General features: G+C 49.5%; 1 protein-coding gene across 1 annotated transcript; it reads right to left on the bottom strand.

Annotated features, from left to right (window-relative positions):
* Window positions 1-368: 368 nt before the first annotated feature.
* Window positions 369-20121, bottom strand: Adamts8 (ADAM metallopeptidase with thrombospondin type 1 motif 8). The gene is made up of 9 exons (XM_041657323.1): window positions 19022-20121; window positions 11537-11776; window positions 10376-10511; window positions 9625-9792; window positions 8419-8723; window positions 6362-6545; window positions 3989-4161; window positions 3707-3882; window positions 369-1702 (listed from the first exon to the last, which is right to left on the bottom strand). The coding sequence occupies exons 1-9, from the start codon at window positions 19787-19789 to the stop codon at window positions 1132-1134; spliced, it is 2721 nt and encodes a 906-aa protein (XP_041513257.1). The 5' UTR covers window positions 19790-20121; the 3' UTR covers window positions 369-1131.
* Window positions 20122-23689: the final 3568 nt, after the last annotated feature.

The raw sequence follows: 23689 nt of genomic DNA, 5'->3' as shown, positions 1-23689 counted from the left end.
CTTAAAGGTTGAAATTTTCTCTAATGCAGGGTTCTTGAAATGCGGTCTCTAAAGCAGCAGCCTTCATATTCCCCGGGTGGTTGAGGAAGCACAGACACCATCATGCTGGATTGAACCCTCTGAAGACACTGGTTTGAGAACCACTGGTGTAGCTCACACAGATGAACAGTTGCCTGCATGAGATGGGTGTAGTAGGCTTGTGAGAACCTGAGGCAGTTGCCTTCTTACTGAGAGTCGAAGATACCCAGGGAAGATGATAGTTGCCCCATGTGTGCTCCAGGAAAGCTTGTTTTAGCCTTTGCTTTGGGATGCTGGGTCTCTGCCCTTTCCAAAGAAGTAATAAACTGGACTAGACAATTTCATTGGCATAAGATCACGCTTTAGTTCAGAGACATATTTGCATAAATAGTTGAAATGGGTCCGCCCCAGCAGGTGGCAGCCTGAGGACAAGTGGCTCTCCATAACCCTGTGATGGACACCACCCCCCCGTTAGACATTGAATTTTTTTTTTTTTTTTGGATTTTTGAGACAGGGTTTCTCTGAAGTTTTTGGTGCCTGTCCTGGAACTAGCTCTTGTAGACCAGGCTGGCCTCGAACTCACAGAGATCTGCCTGCCTCTGCCTCCCGAGTGCTGGGACACACAAAAGATATTCATGGTCATTTCTGAAGATAACTGGGAGAAAGCCACAGAACTTGCTTTGATATTTACAACATCTGCCCTCATACCTCTCATGTACTGATTTCCCCCCCATGGTGAGGTAGATTGATTATTGAGGAAACCAGATAGAAAACAAATTCTTCTTTTTTCATTTAACGTTGCTAGTCCTTTGCAAAAAGGCTGGCTCTGAAGTCTCCCATTTGAATCAGTAAGTGCACTTTTACCTTTTAACTTATACCCTCTACTTGAACCTAAGCAAGTTCCAGTCCACCGGACAGTCAACTTTTGGATCTGTTACCTTCGTACCCTCTTCTCCTCTCCCTTATGAATTAGGCAGTACTCAAGGAGCTGCAGTAACAGGAGGCCGGGAAGGGCCAAGCCATCTTGATATGTCGTATCACCTCAGAGGGGACCCTTGTCTATATACCCTGGTAGCCCAAGTCCAGGAGGCTGTGACATTTCCACCAAGGGGATCATAAGGGACATGGCTGGCTTCCACAGGGCTTAACATCTTCAGGTTTCAGAGCCTCATCGCAGGTGTCAGAGGCCTGACCTGAGGGGTCCCGGCACTCCACAGTCCGCCGATGCCAGCCACCTCCACAAGTGCTGGGACATTCAGACCAGTCCCCGAGCACCCACTCCGCATGGGGCAGCGACTGGATGATGTTGGTGGTTGCTCTCTCTTTGCTATTCTGTGCGCTGAAGTCCATGTCGTTGGGAACGAAGAAGGTGTATTTTACTTTGGGGTGAAAGACCTCGCCAGACACCGTCAGGAGTTGTACGGTGAGTGGCTCTGGCAGGGCCTGGAAGCTCTGCAGTCTCTCCAGGGTAGCCATGGAACCACTGTACTTTAGGATGGTCCCCTTCATCAAGATGTCCTGCTCTATGGCAGAGATGGCCAGGTTGCCATTGAGCAGGTACTGCCCGTTGGCTGTCTTCAGTGCCAGGTAGCTGCCGTCATTCCGGACCCCGGGGTGACTCCGTTGTTTCACATCAATGTTCGTGGCACCAGCTGGGATGGTGACAATGTCATTGTAGCCATAACTATGATAGAGATGAAAACATTATTAGAGCTGGTGGCCTCCTAGCCTGGAAATTAAAATGGGTTCCCCCAGCTGGCTGGGAGTGAACAGCAGAACAACTAGCAAATGCTAAAGTGATTGCCGCAAAGTTCTAAACAGACTAGTTGCCAACGCAGACAGAATCGTCTTGGGCATTGGGCTTTCCATGGGTTTTTGCTCCGTTTGGCAAATCTACCGTGGATATTGAGGCAGTTAGATGTGTAGATCTTGACAGCAACACAGGAGAGCCTAGGAGAAAAGTGCCAGCAACCTGACCTCTCCTTGGTTCAGGTGAGAATTCAAATACATTTGCTACATTGCAGTGGTAAAAGTAGGCATGGATCTGGGTGGTGGCGGCGCATTCCTTTAATCGCAGCACTCAGGAAGCAGAGGCAGGCTGATCTCTGTGAGTTCAAGGCCAGCCTGGTCTACAGGGTGAACTCCAGGATAGCCAAGGTTACACAGAGAAACCCTATCTCAAAAAAAAAAAAAAAGGTAGACATGGCTACCTCCAGACCCAAAGCTCAAACTCCTGTGGAAAAATATGTTCCCCTCACTCATGCCAGAACCCAACCAGGGCAGAGGATTAAGTGCCTCTTTGAGCCAACCATTATACATTATTTGGTTACTATGGACTTGGGAAGGATGTGGGATAAAGCTTGCTTCTTTGGAGTCATCTCTTGAGTGTTTCCAGACAACATGAGCACCATCTTTATTGGGGAAAATGCTTCCAGTTCATTGTAGTTTATGTAGAATGTCAGAACTTAGTCCCTTGTCTTCCACTGGGAATTTGGGTTACACGGGGTTGAGATAAGCTATTGAGGAGGGCCATCAGGTGGATTTCTTGCTATTCTTTCTCTATATCCAGCTGGGGCCAGTCTAAGGCTAGCGAGAGTATCCAAGGCCATATGTCTAAGACCTAGGAGGAAGGGCCCAAATGGACCCAGGAACTGAATAGCTCATGCTTTTTTCTCTACTTATTTTGATCTTAAATTTGAAAATACTTCCAAGTTGGCTTCAACGAAGTGGTTCTATTTTTTGAGATAGGCACTACTATAAAATATGTGCATGGAAAGGAGAAGATGGAAGAGGAGGGAAGGAGAGGGGAAAGGAGAAGGGAAGGAAAAGAGAGAGGGAGAAGCACAGAGAAAGACAGAGCAAACTTCACTAGGTAGAAAACTAGTTAGCAAAGTGGCAAAACCTCCGAGGTACTGGGGCTGGACTGGAAACTCGAATGCTGTAAAGCCGCATGAATACACAGAGATGCTCTAGGTTTAATCTTTGTACAGCGGAAGGGAGGAAAGAATTCCAAGTTTTCTTTCTGTTTATAACTAGCTCTCAATGTGACCTTAGAAAAGTCAATTGATCTTTTCATGTGTAAGTTCCCCGACCCTAAGGTAGGGAATAACAGTATTGGCCTTGCCCAGTAGAATGAAAGCACTTTGGGACACCCCAGGAGCTCTAAGGCATGTGGGGTGCTTGGATGTGAGACGCTCTGAGTCCTTAGATTCCCAAGGCTACTGAGGCACTGGTTTGTGCTCTCTTCTCTGATGATGAGCTCGTCACAGAAGGACAGGGCTCACTTGCTTTAAGATTAGACGTCATTTCCATAACCAGCCTGGAGGAGTCTTTTGTGTCTGAGTCCTGTGTTACTCAGTGCCGCTCTCCTCCAACTCAGAGCGGACACATTCCTGACTGTGTGGTCTTCAGCACTAGTAAAACAGCGACTGCCCCAGTACCATCCTCTCCGTGGTCAGATCCTATACCACGTGTTCTACACCTCCTACCTCAGGAGTTCCTGACCATCACTGTGAGGAGAGATGGGTACTGACATTCTGCAGAGAACCAGGGTCTTGAAGCACTTATACGATCCCCCACCTCCCATCTACACATCTATTAACTAGCAACCACAATTTCCACTTGAGGCCAGCAGTGCCCAAAGCCCCTTATGTTCCTCTGCCTAGGTACAGCCACTTAGGAGACCCACCTGTAGGGGGTGAAAGAACCGGAGACCTTCCTACAGGTAGTGCCTTTGCCTCCACACACCCCACATTTGTCCAGCTTCTTAGGTGAGTTCACCACATGGTCACAGCCAGCCTTAACACATTGCCCCCGGACACAGATGGACAGAGTATCCGGCCCACACAGAGTGCCGTCGATCACCTGGGAAAGGAAAGATGGGACACGTTGCACACAGAAGCAGTCTGCAGGCAGGGGTGACAAAATGTCCCTGTGCCCCCATCCCTGTCTGAATCCAGGAGATTCTTACCTTGGCTTCAAACACTTTGAACTCACTCCTCCCCCGGGCTCTGCAAAACAGCTTGCATCGGTCCCGGGGGGACACTCCTGAATATTTGGGGACCCACTGCAGGAAATTCCCATCCAGATCAGTGTGGTTGTAGGCATTGTATTTCTCGCACTGCTGCTCCCTGAAGCTTTTGCCTGAGAAGAGCAAGGAATGGCATGGGAGTAACACAGCCGCCGAAGGGCTCTGGTAGAGAAAGCTCTGCCTGCAGGGCCCCTTTCTTTCTCTAGGCTTTGGACACAGACATGGCCCATTATTTCTAGACACACCAGGGTGCTTTGAGGGACTCTCCCTCAAAGATCCAAGGGGAGGGGCCGTCCAGCCTCACCCTGGGCTTTCTGGTACAAGCACCCTTTCCATCTTGGCACGTGTGACTGCTACAGAGCTATATTTTCAGGACTTTGCTAACTATGCTTTGTGTTGATTTCCCCAGTAACGACGGATGGGTGGCAAAGACTCACTGATGTTTCTGGTCTTGCCTCTACATCTCATTTTCTGTGATTCTGAATATCTATGGGAGAGCTCCATCTACAGGTACTATAATTACCCCCCCCCCCCCAACAGCATTGTCTTATTCTTCTGATAACTGGTTTGATTTGGCATTTATTATGCTCCAGAATGAGACTGGCACCCTGGCATCTTGAACATTCAAGCATCTCTCGGTGCTGTTTCTAATGTACCATGACACCCTCTGCCAAATTCAGGAAATTGGTGATTTCAAATACGTGCATACGACTTCCATAATCCCAGGCCCAGGCCTCACGCCACCCTCTGGGGCCCCAGTGCTTAGGCTCCAGTGAGCCTCCATAGTTCTCATACATGAAGGTGTATGTGCACTGCCTTCAGAGAAATCCACCCTTCCGATGTGAGTGATTCCCTAGCACAATCCTGAAATAAGCCTGTTCTTCCTCCACGCCTCTCCTCCCTGGCTGGGCATCCAAATGGCCCATGGAGACTTCTAAACACAGATGTACAGTGCTGAGTTTGAGAGTCCATACCACTGAAGGGGTCCTTGCTGTATCTGCAAAAGCTTCAGAGTGATAGGACAGCTGCCATGGGCAACTCGCAGATGCTGTTTCAGGCTCTAAGGACTTTTGTGGTCTGGCTTCATTGTGCTGCTACCTTTTGCTTGGCTCCACTTGAGCAAATGATAGTACATCTCATACCCTCCTTATCCTGGTACCTCCCTCCTGTCTCATCAATATATCATCCTCTGGGCCTTCCTTGACCTAAAGTCTTTGAGTTTCTTTCCCTGAATTCCTCATAAGCTCAGAGTTGCTGCCTCAAAGACGAAGCCATAATTACTATGTAAAAGAATTTACCACTAATCACATTGCAAAGTCCTTGAGGACAGAGACCATGCCTTGTCTATTTCTAGCTTCTATATCGGTTATAGCTATGGACACATAGAGGCACTGGCTGATCTCAGGGCATGTGAAATCATACTGTCACCTGCCCTCCATGCCTACTCTGCAGACTCTCAACACCAGAGAGAAATGTTGAAAGCCTCATGCAATTGCTGATCCTCCCTGCTTAGCCCAACTCCGGAGCCTACAGGTTTCCCTACTAGACACCCAACCCAATGCCAGAGCATCTTGGCACTTAGGAGAAGTTCCCCTAAAGTTCTCCTTGTCTTTTCACACTGCTAAAACTTCCTGGAGTTGCCCAAACTGGTGCTGGAAGGGATGGGGGCAAAAAAATTAATTCCTGATTCCCTTTCCTAAGTTGGTGACTGCACTTCTTCCACATCCGAGTTCACGTGCGTGCCTTCTAGCATGACCTAGGGGATAGACCTCAGCAGGGGCGGGTAGAGGTGGTGTTCTTTCCTGGGAAGGCTCTGACAGGCAGTCACCATGGCCCCACAGGAAGATGGGCAGCTCTTCGCAGAAGGAACGTGCCCAGGAATCACACTCAGAGATGCTCTCTCCTGCCTGAGCTGATTGCTGACTGGAGAGACCTGGGAGGTTTGACTGACACTTGCTTTGGAAATGTCTTCCATCTGCGCATAGAAAAGGATTCAGATGCTTCTAAGATGATTATTACCCTCTGCATGACCCTCTCCAAAGGTCACTTCTGGGCAGATTTGGTCGGGAGTGGCATGCTTTGTCTCTCTACAGCTCAGAGATCAGGATAGGAGTAATCTCCCTTCTTTGTTACTACCAGCCTCTTCCTAAAGGAGGAGCTGCCCTGGGTGCTTGAAGACTGTTCCCAAGCTTGGCATCTTGCAGAATCTGTAAATTTGGATCAGGACTCAACTCTACTCCTGGGAAGACTCCCCTGTCCCTCCTCTTGAAATCTGTTGCACTTACACCATGGGCTATTCTGGCAGGTAATTACCATTTGGTGGACACTCCTCTGTGTTGCAGGACTGGTACTTGACTCTCTCACCCAGGCAAAACCTTCCTCCGTTCTGAGGCACTGGATTGTCACACTCACGGTTGGAAAACTGTATTCCTCCTCCACAGGTGCGAGAACATTCTCCCCAGGGTCCCCATGGACCCCAGTCCCCATCTACCACGGCCTGCAACACACAATGCCACCGAATCAGGACCAAAGCGGAGCAGACACTTGTTGACTGCGGACCTGACTTCCTCATTTAGTTATCCTCATCTGAATGTATGGAGTTCTGTAAATGACTTCAACTGCTTGTTTAAAGACAGTGTAGCTTTCTTGGGTGTGGCTTAGGAAGAACAGAGACTGTGGTGGGTTTGTTTGCTGTGACTTCTCATATAAAACAGCACCTTACCCTAGTCAAGTGCTCAACACCATAGGGGCTGAATGAGTATGAGGGAGAGTCTTTTATGGATAAATTTGGGTCTGGTGCAGTAGGTATCCATTGGGCCCTATGCTGTTCCTTATGGGAGGAGCAAGGAGTCAGTGTGATTGCCTCACTAAGGGAGGATAATATGTCACTAGCACCTAGAGGATTAAGACAAAGATTCTTCTAAATAACCAGCAGTGCACAATCCCCCCAAAGCCTTTCCAGCTCCAGATGTCACAAGCAGCAAGGCTGAGAACCCTTGATCTGAAGTCATGGCCAGTGAGAGGTCTTGCCACGATTCTATCAGCTGCTGATTCCAGGGATAGGACAGTGCTGGGCAACAAACAGAATCGCTTCCAAGTTTACAACTGACTTACAAGAACAAAGCCTTTTCTTTGATAGCTCCATAGAGAGTTCTAAATTAATTTTTGTTCTATCACTAAATCAACGCTTTGTTCATAGAAAAAATGAAAGCAGAAGACTTAAGAAATAAACAAAGGAAGAAAGAAAAAGAAAGCAAACTTTCAAAGGGCACCACTGCCCCGAATGAAGCCACTCCCATGATTTTCACAGCATCTTTCCCTTCTCCTGCTCTGAATATAAAATCCTACAGCCGTGGTGCCTTCATTTGACAGGCACGACACTGCATACAAAAGCTAGTTTCCAATCCTGCCTTTTCACTTTAAGGACAGAGGATCCTGTGGCTGTTTAATGTCACTGAGATGGGTGGTTGGACCCTCCTCCTCTTTTCTCGACACCATGAGAGGAGAATGAATGGGAGAACCGGAACTGGCTGAGCGAGCTGGAATCCAGCACAGGCTCTGGATCAGAGTGTGTGGCTTCCACAGCCCAGGAAGGCTCCCAAACTCAGCACAGGAGCATGCCACGAAGGACAGCCCTTGGAATGTGCTTGGGCCACCGTGGCGATTCAGTGCTGGGCAGGGCCCAGGCTATGAAACTCATCGGATGGTATTTCATCATGAAGGCTCCATGACTTGCAGTAGGAGAAATGTGATCAGCCTTGCTGTTCGGATGTATTAAGAGCAGGGCGAAGAAGTGAACCACTTAAAACCCTCACTGGCATTGCCTTGGTTTTTCATGCAAGTTTCCTCTGTCCCGGGCCAAGTTTTCTCTTTTCTGGACACAGGCCACTCGGATCCCTTCTCTTCTCCTTTGGGAGTATGACATTCTAACTATTACACTTATCCTCTGATTTCTGCTAAGGGACTCAGCTTAAACACGGTAGGCTACGAATACCCAGACCTTGATGGAATGTTCCTAATCCCATGTCACTCTATTTATAGCGGATTCCTCCAGGCTCCCTTTGCGTAGTGCCCACCTTCTGGCCTTCACACCTTCACCAGTCTTCATACGCTCTCAAATTAGCTCTAAAACAGACCCCAGGAGGACACGCTAAACTCAGACAGCCTGGCCACAGCCCGTTGACCCAGAGCAAGCCTCCAAGCTCCCCACCCGTGGGGGTGATTAGAGTTTGTTTTGTTAAAAGATGAGTGGTTTCCTGATAAGTGGCAGCTTGGCCTGAAGGGTCTTAGCTTGACTCTCAAATATGGTGCCTTAGCCTCCCCCTCCAGCCTTTCCTCTTTGCCCTTTAACTGCTCTCCACTTTCCTCACCTTGGGATTCTCCACTTCTTCCTTGAGCACGCAGCTGCCGTGCAGACACAGGTGCTCAGGGCCACAGGGTGTTCCGTCCGCCCAGAGCAGGCTGCCGTTCTTTGTGTGGCAAACGGGCTCATCACTATCCCGATGGCGGCACCAGAGCTGCACACAGATGTCCTCCACAGAGGTGTTGGGGCAGTGGCGGAAGTCGGGTCCAAAGATCTGCTTGCACTGTTGGTCCAGCTCATAGAGGGTGCTGTGGCCTGGGAGGCCTGTGGGGAGGGGCAGGACCGAGGTGGGGGCATCCAGGAGACAATCTCCTGAGAACAGGAGGAAAGAAAAAAGTCAGAACAAGGGCAGGGCCTTGCTCTCAGCTGCTCATGGTCTCCTGCACAAAGCTCCAATTCTGAATCATCATTCTTTAGTGTCTGGGCATCCCGGGTTCTTCAACCTTGATCTAAACTTCACCAACATCCAACCACGTACACAGAGCTCATTTAATTCTGGGTAGTTGTAGCAAAGGTTTCTGTAGGATGAGTTTTCTTTTACTGTCCAGAACATGTTAGACACTTTCCCAATGATGCTCATGCATCTAGTGATGGCCAGCTACTTGCTCCATTAAAGCACATCCCACTTAAGAACCCTGACATGCAAATAAAGCCTGACTATTGATATCTGTACAACCTACTGTTTTTACGTCAGCTATATCCCTGCCTCCTTCAGAAGAATCTAGAACACTTGCTTCACTGTTTTGTTCTACAATCCCAACTTCCTGAACCCGGCACTCCTGCCCTAGATCCTTGCTCGCGTGTGACCTGCCCACAGTCTTTCTGCCATTCCTTCCTCGTCTACCACTCCAGCCTGGAACATTCTCTTCCCTGCTCTTTCAAACTACAAACAATCTTCCATTCCTCTATGTTCTGCTCAGACTCACTGCTTCCAGCCAACCTTCTCAGACTAATTCCTTCTGCTTTGGAATGAATAAATCTACTAGCCCGGAGCTCGGGCTATGGGAAGATGGGGGTAAGGAAGAGCATTCCGAGAGGATGCTTAGCATGCCTTTCTAGAATGACTGCCTCTGAAGTCTCTCCCCACCCTATGGGCTTTGTGAGAAAGCACAGCTGCAGGGAGTCCCCAGGGCAGAGCAGGTGCCAGCAGTCATGAAAGAGGCTCTACAGCTGATGGGTGGGGAGAAGCCAGGGGGAGCTGAGTGGGGCCTACCGTGACCGTCATCCAGGAGCTCCGTGAGGTATACAGCACTGCAGGGAGACCAGGGCAGCGTCTTGTTCACGTGGATGAAGAATGGCGCCATCATGTGGTACTTGCCCATGGGCCCAAACAGTCTCACACAGGGCTTCGAATCGTCGTGGGGCATGCTGAGAACGTGCCCTGGATGGGGGTGGGAGGAGCAGAGAACTGTGGTCCATTCCAGCTGCCCACACCTCCAGGTGCCCTGTCCTGCCCGTATGTTCCCTATGTGGCCAGCAGTGCTGAGGGTCCTTTCCTGTCACCATGTTCCCACTGGTATGGCCACACAGATTCCCTGAACAGTTTTGTTTTGGGTCTTTCTCTCAGGTCTTGAGATCCCTTTACTTTTTGGGCGATTTCTCTGGATCTTTTGTTCATTTCTACTGTTGGTCGTCTAACATAGCTCTCTCTACATAACCTGTTTCCCCACGAAGCCTACCTACTTAGCTTACTTACATCATCATGATAACTTAACACTTCTTCCACGTGTTGGCATTCTCTGGGTAATGGTGCTGATGGTCCAGGACACCAATTTCGCATTTTGGTCTTATGCTCAGAGTAGGAGTGGAGTCACTGATATCAAGTACAATGTCTGTCTACATAGAACCATGTTGTCAATGGCTACCTGTGAGCTTGCTTTCGTCTCAGAATCCGGGCAGTTGGGGACGGGAAAGAGGCAGTTTCTTCTGACGTGTGAGGGAAGCTCTGGTGTGATAAGTCTTACCTAGCTCATGGGCCAGAGTGTAGGCTGCCTGCAGTCCCTCGTCCTTGATCACGGAGCAGCTCTTGTTGGGGTCACAGATGGTGCCGACGTCTGCCATCCCCAGGGTATCACATTGCTCACCCTTCCCACAGAAGTTCTGTTTGGTGAAGAGAGCACGTTAGGTTGTAGAGACAGGCATGGAGGACAGAAGTGCGTGCCTAGTGTCTCACTTAGCCTTCTGAGAAACACTACCTGATGGTATACACATTACTGCGCCATTTGAAGCTTTTTAAAAAGAATGGGATAATCAGTAGAGCTCAGCTTCTAGACATCTAGACATCCTGCCTAGGTATCCTGTATTCTTGATTTTTCTGTCTTGGTTGTGACAGTTAGTTCACCTATCCTTGTTTTTCTAAGTTGAAGATGGGCCCAAGAAACACATCATTGCTAAAACAATACCAACATCAACACCAGCACTACACACACACACACACACACACACACACACACACACACGGCAGCAAGAGGGGGGCACCAAGTGACAACTGGTTTGGCTGGGATTTCAAAGGTTTGCTTTTGGGAGGCAGACCTTCATGATTGCTTGGAGTCTGTCCCTTCTGTAAGACTGCCTGGGTTTAACTGTGGGCACTTCTGCTGTATGGTCTCTTGGTGCCTCAGTTACCTCAGCTGCAAAGTGGGTAAGCCACCACCTCACTTGCACTAGTGACTCATGTGAGGACTAATGCAGTAGGCAGGACCTGGTATACATGGCTGTGCCCAATGGCCTTCAGGAAAGCGGTTTAATTAAGTCACCACAGCCATCCTATATGAAAACCCTGGGGATCCCAAGGTTATCATCTCTGTGCCTAACCAGAATGGAGACGGAACCCCTTTCCCATTTCCATTTCCAGACCTCTCCCAGGGCAGCTTGAGTCTGTTTCCTTTTGGTATGACCTCAGCAGACAGCTGGTCACAAACTTTTGGAAAAGAGCCCTTCTGAGATTCTTCTCCCCTTGCAATGGCCTCCCACTTGTCCTCATGACCTCCTTCTCGTCATCCCAGCAAGAGGCCTCCGACGTCCAGCTGGGGCCAGCAGGGAGACAGTTCCCACATTTGGGCAGGCCTTGAAGCTCTCCCTCTGATCTGCCCATCCCATCTCCCCCGGGCTTTCAGCCCACACACCTGTCTGGTGAACAAAATGGCAGTGTCATAATGCTCCGGGTGGCGGTCGCTGGGCTTGTTGAAGCGCCGCTGCCAGCTGCAGAAGTTGCGCAGGGTGAGCCCACCGTTGTCAGACACCTCGGGGCCCCAGCCTTCCTCTTCCACTATCAGCACTTTTACCACCACGAGGTTGATGGAGTTTCTGATGCTTGGGTGCTTGTAGATTCGGGCTGCCATTGCCATCACTGTGAGGATGTGGTTCTGCCAGGGTGGGGGAAGAGTGGGAAAACACTAATCACGCTCCCGTCCTTGACGACCCAATGTTACCGCCTCCTATTAGGAGACACTTATCTCACGTGTCAGACTCTGGGCTGAGTCTTAGACGTGCAGCATCTCGTGAGCATTGGGCGAACATTTGAGGGCTCAGTGTTATCTCCCCAGAGAAGAAGTACAAGGCTCAGTGGCTAGTCCAAGATCACAAATCTAACGAACAATCATCTGACCTGTTTGGTCACAAAACGTAAGCATTTCACATCCAGACCAGCTCATGGGGTCACCTGCTTTCTGGTAATTAATTAAAATTCAACACAGTCTGTTCTACCATTGCACCAGCCATGATTCGAGCACATCAGCAGCTGTACGTGGAGCATGGGTGTTGCGTTGGAACTGTAAATAAAAAGTTCTCTTGGGTTGGATGGCTTATTCTGACTGCCCAGCACACCAGGTGGCTGCTGGCCAAACACCCCCATCTTCCCTGGCTTCCCTCCAGAAGCAACAGTCTGAAGATTCGCAGTCAGTGGAATTTCCCTCTTAGGATCTGTCCGAGCATTCTCCTGTGTTCATGGGGATAATTTCTACTTTTTAGCATGGGAACTGCTAACTCTGAAGACTTTGCTCCAATAGTTACCCTTAGCAGCAGCTACTCTGTAGTAGTCTTTGGCCACAGTTGACACACTACCTCGTTAGCTTCTCACAGTAACTACAGGCCAGGCATTGCCATTTTGCTTATAGATGAGTCAGTCCAGTTCAAAAAGTCCTTGTAGATCACACTACCCTTAAAGTCAAGCTACCAGCCCAGGTATGTGTCTGAGGTCCACACTCCCCTTTAGAGGTCCCTAGAGTTCAGATTTCTGCCTTCTGCCTGGACAGTTCCTGCACCCTCCTCCAGAATTATTCCCTCCTATACAGGGCTTGAGAGAAGCCAGAGGGACTAATGAGCCCCACATGCTGAGGCTCCCACCTGCTCTCAGCTCCACCCAGGCGGACCGAAGGGCCTGCTGGCCTACGTCATTAGCTGGCCTCCGGCCTATCCTTGAGCTGCCAACTGCTTTCTTGCTGCATTCGGAGACTTTGAGGGGAGGCCAGCTGGGAGCTTATTGTCCTGCCTTGGGGACCTCATGGATTATTTTTCAGAGGCAGAGAGACAAAGGTTGACAAGCTGGCATGCCTTGAGCCCATGGTGTGGCCAGCTGAGCAGTCGCTGGCATGCTTTGCCCTTTTAGCTCCCCGGAGTCTCACCCCCCCTCCCTCACCCCTCAGCCCCCTTTCTCTGTTCTCCTGTGGTCTTAACAGTGGGAGCAGGACAGGAAAGGCTATGGCAGGGACAGTCATCGAGGAAGGTCATGTGTGGGGGTTCCAGGTGTATTCCATTTGTGAATGGGACCTGTGTGTGCATCCTGCAGGCAACAGATGTTTCCTTAGTCCTACAAACCGGTTGGCGGGTTTCTGAGCTCAGGTTACTTGGCATGCCATGCGCCCCAGCTTGTTTAGGCTGATGTAAACATCTTATCAGCGAAGCTGCAACTTGGCATTTGCTCCCTGAGTTGGATGGCTGAGGGGAAAAATGCAACCACATCATTATGCAACTCGGGGTGAGTCCTGAGGAATGGTAGCTTGTGAGACAAGTTCCTGGCCAGATCCTCACTGCTTCTTGAGAGAGGACAGACAGTCTCCTGGTCTACCTAGTGAGGACCAACCCCTGGGAATCTCTTCTGGAGCAATCTGCAACTATCCTTTCAGGATTTCTTCCTGTTGAGTTCAAGCTCAGAATCGGAAAACTAGGGAGGATGAGGTCTATTCAAAACAGTGTGACACCTAGATGCTGGCTTCTAGGTACTCAACCAAGGGGGTCTACTACGAGGAACTGAAAGATTTGAGGGTCCAAGAATGGTCTGTATGCACAAATTGACCAGACCAAACCAGATTTAGAGCGAGAGATGAAGCGCTAGTCCTTCAGGGAACGGGCAGATGGCTATGTGGAGGGAGTGCAGTATAGGGAATCCATGAGATCCTTTCCTCCAGACACTGAGCATTTATCAGGCTGAGATGGCCAGGGAATCATGACATCCACACAACAGCTGGCTACGAAGACACCTTAAGTCCTTTCTTGTCACTGTCTCAGAAGACAATCTACGTAGTGGAGGAGCACAAAGACTCCGTGATCCATTGCTCCTTTCAGAACCGGCAGTCCTAGTCTCACAGAGGAGCAGAACATCTCTGCCATCTCCCATGTCCAGCTGGGTCTTCTAGTGGCAGGACTCTGCATCATAGTCACGGCGTTGTTTGCCAGGGACAAGGATTACTGAGCTTGGGCGAGGCATGCCACCTGGAGCCTGTGAGCTTCTGATTCCCCATCTGTTCTCCGGGTCCTGAAGGACAGACCTGACTTACAGATACAGGGAGCAGGCCCAGGTGCCAGTCAAAGAAAAGGTCAGATGGCTTGCTTGCTTGCTCTGCCACCTGGTGTCTATTTATACCTTTCTGCTTACTACCCAAGCACAAACTGTGAGCTAAAGACTAGGAATGAGATTCTTCCCCCTGTTGACTGAGGCCCCTGGTGTTTGGCGGGCAACTCTCAGAACTATCCCAGAAGCCCATAACCACTACACTCAAGGAAAGTCAAACAACTTAATTTTCTCTAGGTAAATGAAGCATTTCTGTGGGAGTCTTCTCTGTCACCATCCCCAAAATTCTTTGAGCTACAAGCAAGACCTTTCCTTCCCCAGGTTCTTGGATGTTCCTATGGCAGTCAAAGTCTACCTTTGGGATCCTTGGAGAGACTAAGCCTCGGCAAAGTGCACTGTCAGTGGCTTCTCATCCTGTCTACAGCGCCACCTTTAGCACTTTGCTTCTTTGCTCGCACAGGATGGATGCTAAACTAAATCCCGTGTGGCATGCCTGGGGATGTGGCAATGTATGTCCACACATGGCATCCTTACTCTTACTTCTAGATGTGATGCTAGGTTCTGGGGATAGTGGTCTAAGGAGGAGAGGGGGAAGCAGAGGGAGAGAAAAGAGTGAGGCTCACATAGCCGTCCTTCATCTCACCATATTCCCCAACCAGCAAAAAGTGTTGTTGCAAAAGCTAGCTTTATTCACAACTGCCAGAAACCGACCTTGAACTCAGAGCTGGGGCAATCGCAAAGATTTTCTTTCTGCCCTGCGGGACAGCAAAGCTAAAAAGCAGTGGCTAAGCACATTCTAATATGTGTGGCCACATAGTAGACTCATGCTGACAAGTGGATTTTATCACCAAAGACAACCCTAGGAATAGCTGTGCCTTGCTGAGCACAGATGGGTTCCATGCTTTGCTACATTCTCGAGACAGTCTCAGCGCTTGGGTATGCCTGCTCCCTTTTCCCTGGTGAAGAAATCAAGGTACAGAGAGATAGATGCTTGCTTAGAAACTCTCAGTGACTTCGTCTTTCCTAAGTCTATATTCCTGGCCCCACACTACTATCAGTCTTGGCTGCTACAAGGAAAACCAAACCCAAAGTTTGCAAGCAAATAAGAATGCCGAGCTACCCTGCCATGATCTACATTCCACCCCCAAGGTTAGGATATTGGACATTTTCTTTGGGAAATAGTATCTTTGCTCACTCTGACTGCAGCAGATGCGAGAGACAGAAAGGACTCACTGTTGAGAAGATGGGCTGAACATAATTAATGTCACATAGCAGTCTTCCACCCAAGAAGACTGACATAGTTACAGAGCTGATGAAGCCAATACCTGTCTATTACCCAAACTATCACACTGCTGACATCAAGAGATGACACTGTCTTTTTTTTTTTATTTAGGCTACCAGGCAGAGATCCTTGTGGCAATCCATTGTATAGGATAGCTATAGTACTAGGGCTGGTAGGAAGCCTTCACTCTAGAAGGTAGAGGTAAATGAGACGGTTGCAACAGCCTGTTCCTGGAATCATCTCTTAGGACCCTGACATCTAGGAGTGCTCCAGTCTGCTTTGGGGAAGAAGAGCACCACTCCTAGACCCTCCCTGCTGAAGAGAAGGCTCAGGAGGTCTGCTCACTGCCGGAACTTTGTTCTGCTCCAAGGTTACCCAGGGGACACTTAGTAGCACCTGAGATGTAGACAAAGTTAATGGACGGTCCCGAGGTGGTCCCTCTTTTCAGAAAGCCCCCAGTTGTCCCAACTCTGACAGAAACCATAGCTGTCCAGCCTCCAGAATTCCCGAGCTACTGAAGCAGGACATCTGGTTCTGTCCAGGTTATGATGACTTCTGCTTGAGGTCCAGGTGGGTTGCTCATACGAGTTGACTTTTTCTGAGAAAACCAAGTCTGGAGACTTTAAGGCCCAGCTTATTCATCCCGCCGCCAGCCTCCCTACAGAAGACAGTCCTTAAATGTAACCTGCAGAGATTCCCTGGACGATTCATTCACACAGATAGAAGGCACTTTGGGGGGGTCTTTGGGTCACTGGGCGGGCGATGGTGATGACAAGGGTCCCTGATCCTCTAAGGGACAACAAGACACTTGGTAATGGATTCTGGTCTATGCATCTCTGAGGCTGTTTTATGACGAGCCCTTAACTCTGAAGCCAGGTAATAAGGTGGGGGGCAGGGGCCCTCCTCGTGAAGGGATTAAGTGAACTCAGTTGCAGAGTCCTGTTAAATGTCATTGTCACCAGCAGTGACACCAGTCTGGATCATAGCTGACTCTTTCTTGAAGCTTTGAAGACAAAGGTGGTTTCTTCTCAGAACAGGGCTTGGCACCTTGGTGGGACATCCCGAGACTGCCAGATTTAAGGAGCCATGCCACAAAGTAGGCAACCGTGAGAGTGTGGCTGGAATCACAGGTCTTCCTCATGAGAAGACGCAGCATGGTACAGCAGCAGAGAATGCTAGACTTTGGCTCAGGAAATCCAGGAGGTGTGGCAAGCTAGATTTGCCACACCTACCAGTGTGACCTTAGGAAAGTAGTCACAAGTCCTCTTTGAGTTGCATATTCCTCCTCTGCCTCTCTCACAAGCATTTCCATTGAGGTCATGCATGTAAAACCATCCTGTAAATGAAACACGGTCAGGGAATGACTGAATCTTCCAGAAGTTGGCTCATCATGAAGCAGTCTCACAGATGCATAGGCCAGAATCCATTACCTTGTCAAAGTGTCTTCTTGTTCCTTGGAAAATCAGGGGCTCTTGTCATCACCATTGCCTGCTTGTGACTCAAAGACACCCCAAAGTGCAATCTATCGGTGTGAATGAATCGCTCAGGGGATCCCTGCAGGTTTCATTTAAGGATTGGCTTCTGTAGGGAGGCTGGGGTCGAGGGTTGAACAAGCCAGATCTTGAAATATCAGGACTTGGTGGTTTTCACAGAGAAAGTCAACTCGTATGAGCAACAAACCTGGACCTAAAGCAGAAGTCAGCATAAGCTGGCCAGAACCAGATGTCCTGCTTCAGTAGCTCGGGAATTCTGGAGGCTGGACAGCTGTGGTTTCTGGAGATGCCAAGTACATCCTTGAAGGAAATGTTTAACATCTCAGCGTTTAAATGAGGAGCTGGGAGAGGTGCTAGGGAGGACATTTTGGCTCTGAGTTCTGAAAAACTGACTTTCCTGCAGTTTCTCCGTGTTCTTGTTGGTCTTTCTACATTTTGGCTGTCAAGCAGATGTCAGAGACTGGTCTAATTTGGGCATAGATGTAAGTTTTAGCTCTGGGTTTGTTCCTGAAGGAGCCTAGAGCCAGGTGTACAGGTCTTGGTGAATTGGGAAGTCCTCTCTTCACCCTATTCTATCTTTCCAATACTTACTGGGGGAAAGGAGTCTGAAGAAGTGGCTGGTGCCTCCTCTTAGGGTAGGCAGAGAATCAAATATGACATCAGCACAGATTAAACCTCAAGGCTCCGATGGCTCAGGGCTGTCTTGCAGGGCTCTGAGCAAAGCCAATACCACAAAAAGCATGCAGGAAGCCTGCCCCGGGTTTAATGGGTCTGTGCACTAGATAGACGAGCAATCATGCAGACTTCCACCCACAGCCCTTCCTGCCCTCTCTTCCCGGTTTTCACTGGGACTGTCTCATCGAGCACATCTTCATAACAGAAAGGTGGACCAGATGAAAAGCAGAAGGCTGGCTGTCCCCTTGTCTGGCCATTCTGCAAAGGTAATGCCCATGTCCTTGGCACCCGCAACAGTCAGGCACAGTTTGAGTCTAGGATGAGGACCCTAATCAAGGAAAACCACAAACTGGGCTGCTATAGTGCTGGGATCCCTGACTGGGGGAACTGGGATCTCTGAGCAGGTCAGCTTCTTCTAGCTGAGTTAACATTTGTTTCTATATGTTCCGGAAGATGCGACCCTTATCGCTTCTCCTTCTGGTAAGATTTTGGGAGGGAGGTATTGTGGGTGCATCTTGCTGAGTCAGCACCAACTGCATGCCATTAAAAAACACTCGGCTACTTCTTGGATTCAGTTTTTCTGCCCAGGCCGTTTGAAAGCTGATTCTGAGCTGAGGGTGTCTGAGTGGACCAAGCTCAGCTCTGGGTCCTTTAGACACAGACAGAAAAAGTTCATCCTTTAGCCCAGCTCCCTCCCCTTTCACTGAAACTTCAGTTTTCTGGGCTGAGCCCCCAAGGCAGAAATTCTGTTCTCCTCCCTTCTTGTACTGGATGCTGGCATTGCCAAGTTCTGCCAGGGCTGAGCGCCAGGTTGGCAAGGTAGCCCGTGCCCCTTGATCAGAACCAGCTGGGCTTACAGAAGTTGGACAGCTTGCTTCCAGGTTCCTCTAACATCTTTCACTTACAGGAACCTCGGTTGTGTACCCAAAGACAGTCACAGCCACCTTGTCCCAACCCAGCTTCCTGTCCTAGGGAGCCCCAGAGAGTCACAGACAGTAGAGAGTTGTGGGAAGCAGACCCAGGAGCAGCAGCGTTCTTTAAAAAAAAAAAAAAAAGTGCAGTTTTCATCTCCTTTGGGAGAAGCAGGTGCCTGGGGACTGCGGGAGATTCGGGATGCATCTCCGGAGAGTCAGAGTCAGCACCTCTACTGTAAATTGGAAGGGATCTAGGGGCTGGAAAGTAGGAAGCAGGGATAGCAGAAGTTAATGGAGTTCCTGCTATTTCTCAGAAAGGAGAAAGTCCCCTTTGGGGTTGGGCTTGGGAGCTAGAAGATCCCCCCCCCCCCCCGCCCCAGTGGGAAGGGAAGAATTGAAAGTCATTTGGATAGAGAAGGATGTTATGGATTGTTAGTGTCCGTGGAAGTCTCTCCTACCTGCAGGTCGGTTCCATAGAAGGAAGCCATGGACGCATCAGCCACCAGCAGTGTTTCCACGAAGCGAGCCTCGGACACAAACCGTTTGCTCCTAGTTTTGAATCTTAAGGGTGGTGGCAGTTCGCTGGAGTCTTCTGTCTCTTTGAGAAACCCCTCTTTGTCCTGCTCCCTGTCCTCTTCGTTGTCACTTCTATCCGGTCCCTGTCCCTTACCCATCTCCACCTCCCACTCGAGTCCTTGAGGGAGGGGAAAGACTTCGGCGGCAGCGAGCCCGGGGTCCTCCCTGCGCTGCCCCGGTCCCCAGCGCTGCAGGCGGTGAGGCTGGTCCAGGGAGTCCCCAGCGCCTTGTGGCTGGATGGTGAACTCCTCGCCTGCCAGCAAGAATGAGCCGCTTAGCCCGCGACACAGGCTCACCGCAGCTAGCGAATCTCGCTCCCCATTCACTGTGCCAGAGAAGAAGCAACCGCGCAACCCTGGCTCGCCCCCGGTCGCAGCGCCCGAGCCCCCGAGACGCTCGATCTTGAACTCGGGCGCCAGAAAGCTGGCGTCAGGCGCCAGGCGCAGCACGAAGCCCTGGCCGAAGGCGGACAGGTGGAAGGCGAGCTCGCTCGTGCTGCCCGGCAACCGCGTGGGCACCAGTAACTCCGAGGCCTGCGACCCGCTTCCCGGCTCTGCCGGGGCGCCGCAGACAAGTGGCGGCGGCGGCAGCTGCAACAGCAGCAGCAGCAGGAGGGGCGGCCACCGGGCGGCGGTGGGGTCGCGGAGCATGAGGGCAGAGGGCTGCGGAGCGCGGGAGAGGGAAGAAGGTAGCCGCGCGCAGGCAGGTGCTGGTGGCCCAAGGCGGCCGGGCCGCTCTCTCCAGGAAAAATGATCAATCAGATGGGGAGGCCGACTCGGCCAGCGGCTGCAGGCGCGGCGGTCCCCTGGCGGCCCCTCTGGTTCGCACAGCCCGCTCCTCCTGCGCCAGCCAGCCAGCCTAGCAAAGCTCCAGCAGCTGGCGCCCCGGGTCGCGAGCGCTCTCCTCCGCGCTGCCCCGTGCAGTCACCTCCTTCCTCGGGAAGCACCGAGTGGGCTGTTGAGCCCTTCGTATTTATACTTCCTTCCCGGCTTTGACATAAGAGGTTTATTTTTGATCTCTCACTATTCCCGTTTTCCCTCCCCTGGGGTCAGAGACAGGAACAGAAAAGAGGGAGAGGAGGGGAAAAAAAGGTTGAAATGTAAAACCAATCAGGAGTCAGTGAGCCCCTCCCCATAGTTAAGTAGTTAAGTGTCAACTTCAGCGTTTGTTTTCTTTCTTTCCACGTGAAGGCCCAAGCCAATTTCTCTAACGCTGGGCAGCCCCTGAAGGCAAGTCCTGGGGTGGGGGTGAGGGTGGAGGGTGGAGGGTGGAGGGTGGAGGTGGGGGAGAGACTCAAGCCTCTTCCTGTGCTGGAGTCAGGTACAGGGGACAGACACACTCTCTCCAAGAGGCCTCTGCATTGGTCTCAGTGGCAGTATTCAGATTCCTGCACAGACCTGGCAGTGTTAAATGAGGTTTTTGGAGACGATTCCAGAGCCTTTAATGGTAAAACACAAATGAGGTAGAAAGTCACACCGAAATGACGCTGGTCACTAAGACCACTGGAGATCTTAAAAAAAAAAAAAAAAAAAAAAAAAAAAAGCCCTGTCAAGGCTAGAAAGAACTCTCAATTGCTCGCTTCTGAGGAGGGTGGGGCAGTGAGCAGTAAACCATCAGAGAGGCAAAGTGGGTTCAATACCATTCAGTTCCTCCTTTGCCTGCGAGGAAGTGCTTCTCCAGCCTGTCCTGTCATATGGTTCTGCCAGTTGCCTTGGTGACACGAAGAAAGGTGGTCAGGTCCCTTTTACCGCATTGCCCTCAGCTCCAAATACATATAAATATGTGGGAAACTAATTCACTCTGCCATACGCCATATTTTCTGGTAGAAGAGTGGGACCCAGGAAGAGCGATCAACATTTGTATCCACTTCGGTCTTACGGGTGCGGGGCTAGATTGGACTGGGAAGCCTGTTCTCTCAGTACCACTCCAAGGCTTAGCCCCCACCCCCACTCCGTGCCCTTTCTGAGCGGCCAGCACGGAGGACACACTATTTGCCAGCTTACCTACTTCCAACTATGCGGCTGAAGGTGCCCACAGCCGAGAGAAGCCCTGACACCTCAAGTTCTCTCTGCTTTTATAGCAATATGAACACCCGTTGAGAACTTTCAAGGTGCAAAATTTCCTTCATCCAGCACAGAAAATTGGAAGTTTGGGTGATGCACTCCTGGAGGTAGGGGGAATGCAAGGCGTCACTGTTTCAACTCTTTACCAAAAATGAACAAATTGCGTATCCCACAAAAGTCTGGGACAGTGTGGCCTCTACGGATAAATGAGTAATCCCATCTGCCTCAGGGCTCTGGTGGCTTTTCGATTACTGGTCTTTGTCGTTAAGTTTCTTGTTCACCATTTTCCAGTGTGGAACTCCATTTATTTATTTATTTATTTATTTATTTATTTATTTTTTCCTCCTTTCTCGAGGCAAGGTCTCCACTACACAACCCAGGCTGGCCTCAAACGTCTTAGTCTCTCACTTTAGCCTTCTGAAGTCACAGGTATGTGCTGGAATCTCATGCCTGGCTTTCAACTTTTGATTTTCAATAGTAATTAGGTCCTTCACCTGTGACTTCTTTCTCCTTTGTGACCATCTGCGAAGAGTGCCCAGTTCCTCCTTTCTCCTTAGACATTAGCGCTTATAACCGAGTTAGGGAAACTAGAAGTTGTTGGTGCTTTCCGTCAGGAAGGTTTTGGAAACTGCAGCTGCCACTGTTTTAAAATAGGAAGAAGAACCGCCTTTGGATGCCCTCTTTGGAGACAGTCAGCTGCTGAACTTTGGACTTTATCGTGCCCCATTTCATCAACAACCACAACTATAATAACACAACAATTGTGGGCTGGCAAGCTTTCCCAGGAGCCTCCCTCTGCTTGCTTGGATCATCCTTCTGAGAGGGTGCGCACATCCATGGTAACTTCCAGGGAAGTGCCTGCCATTTGCAGTGCAACCACAAGGTGTCTCCCGTACCTTAGCTATGCTTAATCATTGCCTTGCAGGGGTGGTGGACGGCTTGGAGCAGAACAGTAAAAACTAACACTATCACACTCCACCGCTGAAAATCCCAAATGGACCAATCATGGAGTTCCTCTATTATCATTTTTGTCCCCCCCAAAGAATATAATTGCCAAAGGGTCAGCAAACTGTGATGCATGGGCTAAGACTGTTTTTGCACACCCCACATAATAAATAAAATGGTTTTGTATGTTTTAAGCAGTAAATTCAAATAAAAGATTATTAATATTTTACAACATTTGAAAATGCCATGAAACTCAAACTTCAGTGTTTGTGAGACAGTTTACTGGCAACAGACATTCATGGACTCTTTGTAGAAAGGAGACTGCCTGGCTGTAGAAAGTCTCATACCTGGCTGCTCAGTCTCAGCATGAGACTCTTAATCTCAGGGTCATGGGTTCGTGTCCATGTTGACTGCCATTTGTAGAAAAGAGGCTACTTGTTCATTTTCTGCCCACCCAGACCCGAATAATCACACAGAAACTATATTAATTACTTGGCCCAATAGCTTAGGCATATTTCTAGCTAGTAGCTCTTACATCTTAAATTAACCCATTTCTATTAATCTGTGTATCACCACGAGTCTGTGGCCTACTGGTAAGGTTCTGATAGGCATCTTTCTCTTTCGGCAGCTACATGGTGTCTCTCTGACTCTGCCTACTCTCCCTCTATATTTCTGTTCAGATTTCCTGCCTGGCTTTACTGTGCTAAGTCATTGGCCAAAACAGCTTTATTTATCAACTCATAAAAGCAACACATATGCAGAAGGACATCCCACATCAGGTGCCACATATGTGATTCTTAGGGGTAAGAAGACTAGAAATATTTTTTTTGCTTTGAATATGAATGGGAAATGATATGTAAAGCTGTGTTTGTTTTGTTTTTAAATCTATATTTAGCAGCCATTCATCATTTAATTAACATTTAAATAATTAATTAGTTTATACCAGTTTTTATTGTAAGGCTATTGCAAATGTTAAATTGTTTTTGGTTTTCTTAAAATTTATCTAGATTTATTTATTTTATAGGTATGACTGTTTTGCCCACATGTATGTATATGGACCATGTGTGCCCATGGAGGTCAGAAGAGGGCATAGGATTCCCTGGAACTGGAGTTACAGACAGTTGTGAGCTGCCATGTGGCTACTGGGAAATCACACAGAGGTCCTCTGGAAGAGCAGTCAGTGCTCTTAACCACTGATCTTCCTCTCTGGCCTCTTTAATTTCCTAAAAGTATTCATTTATTATGTGTGTGTTTGTGTGAGTGCATGTGTGTGTATGCATATTCTGCACGTGTGTGGAGGCCAGAAGAAGGTGCTGACTATCCTACCTTACCACCCTCTACCCACTCTTTTGAGGTAGGCTCTCTTCCTCAGTCCTGGACTTACCTTTTCTTGGCTAGGCTGGAAGCCAGCAAGCCCCAGAGATTTTCCTGTCTCCATTTCCCTTGGAACTGGATATGAGGGATGTTGGACTTTTGTGGGTGCTCGTGACTATGCAGCAGGCTCTCTTAACTGGTGAGTCATCTTTGCAGTCACGAACTCTA

This window comes from Microtus oregoni, unplaced genomic scaffold (assembly GCF_018167655.1).
Source record: "Microtus oregoni isolate MIOR12 unplaced genomic scaffold, Mior012 000008F_ref0000371, whole genome shotgun sequence".
Lineage (NCBI taxonomy): Eukaryota > Metazoa > Chordata > Mammalia > Rodentia > Cricetidae > Microtus > Microtus oregoni.
Note: the sequence above shows the minus strand (reverse complement) of the source record. Positions and strands in the feature narration are given on the sequence as shown.

Coding starts and splice junctions, on each gene's coding strand:
- Adamts8 (XM_041657323.1), bottom strand. CDS start 19,789: ATGCTCCGCGACCCCACCGCCGCCCGGTGGCCGCCCCTCCTGCTGCTG. Junction 11,777..19,021: donor TCTATGGAACCGACCTGCAG/GTAGGAGAGACT, acceptor CCACCCTGGCAG/AACCACATCCTCACAGTGAT. Junction 10,512..11,536: donor CCATTTTGTTCACCAGACAG/GTGTGTGGGCTG, acceptor TTCACCAAACAG/AACTTCTGTGGGAAGGGTGA.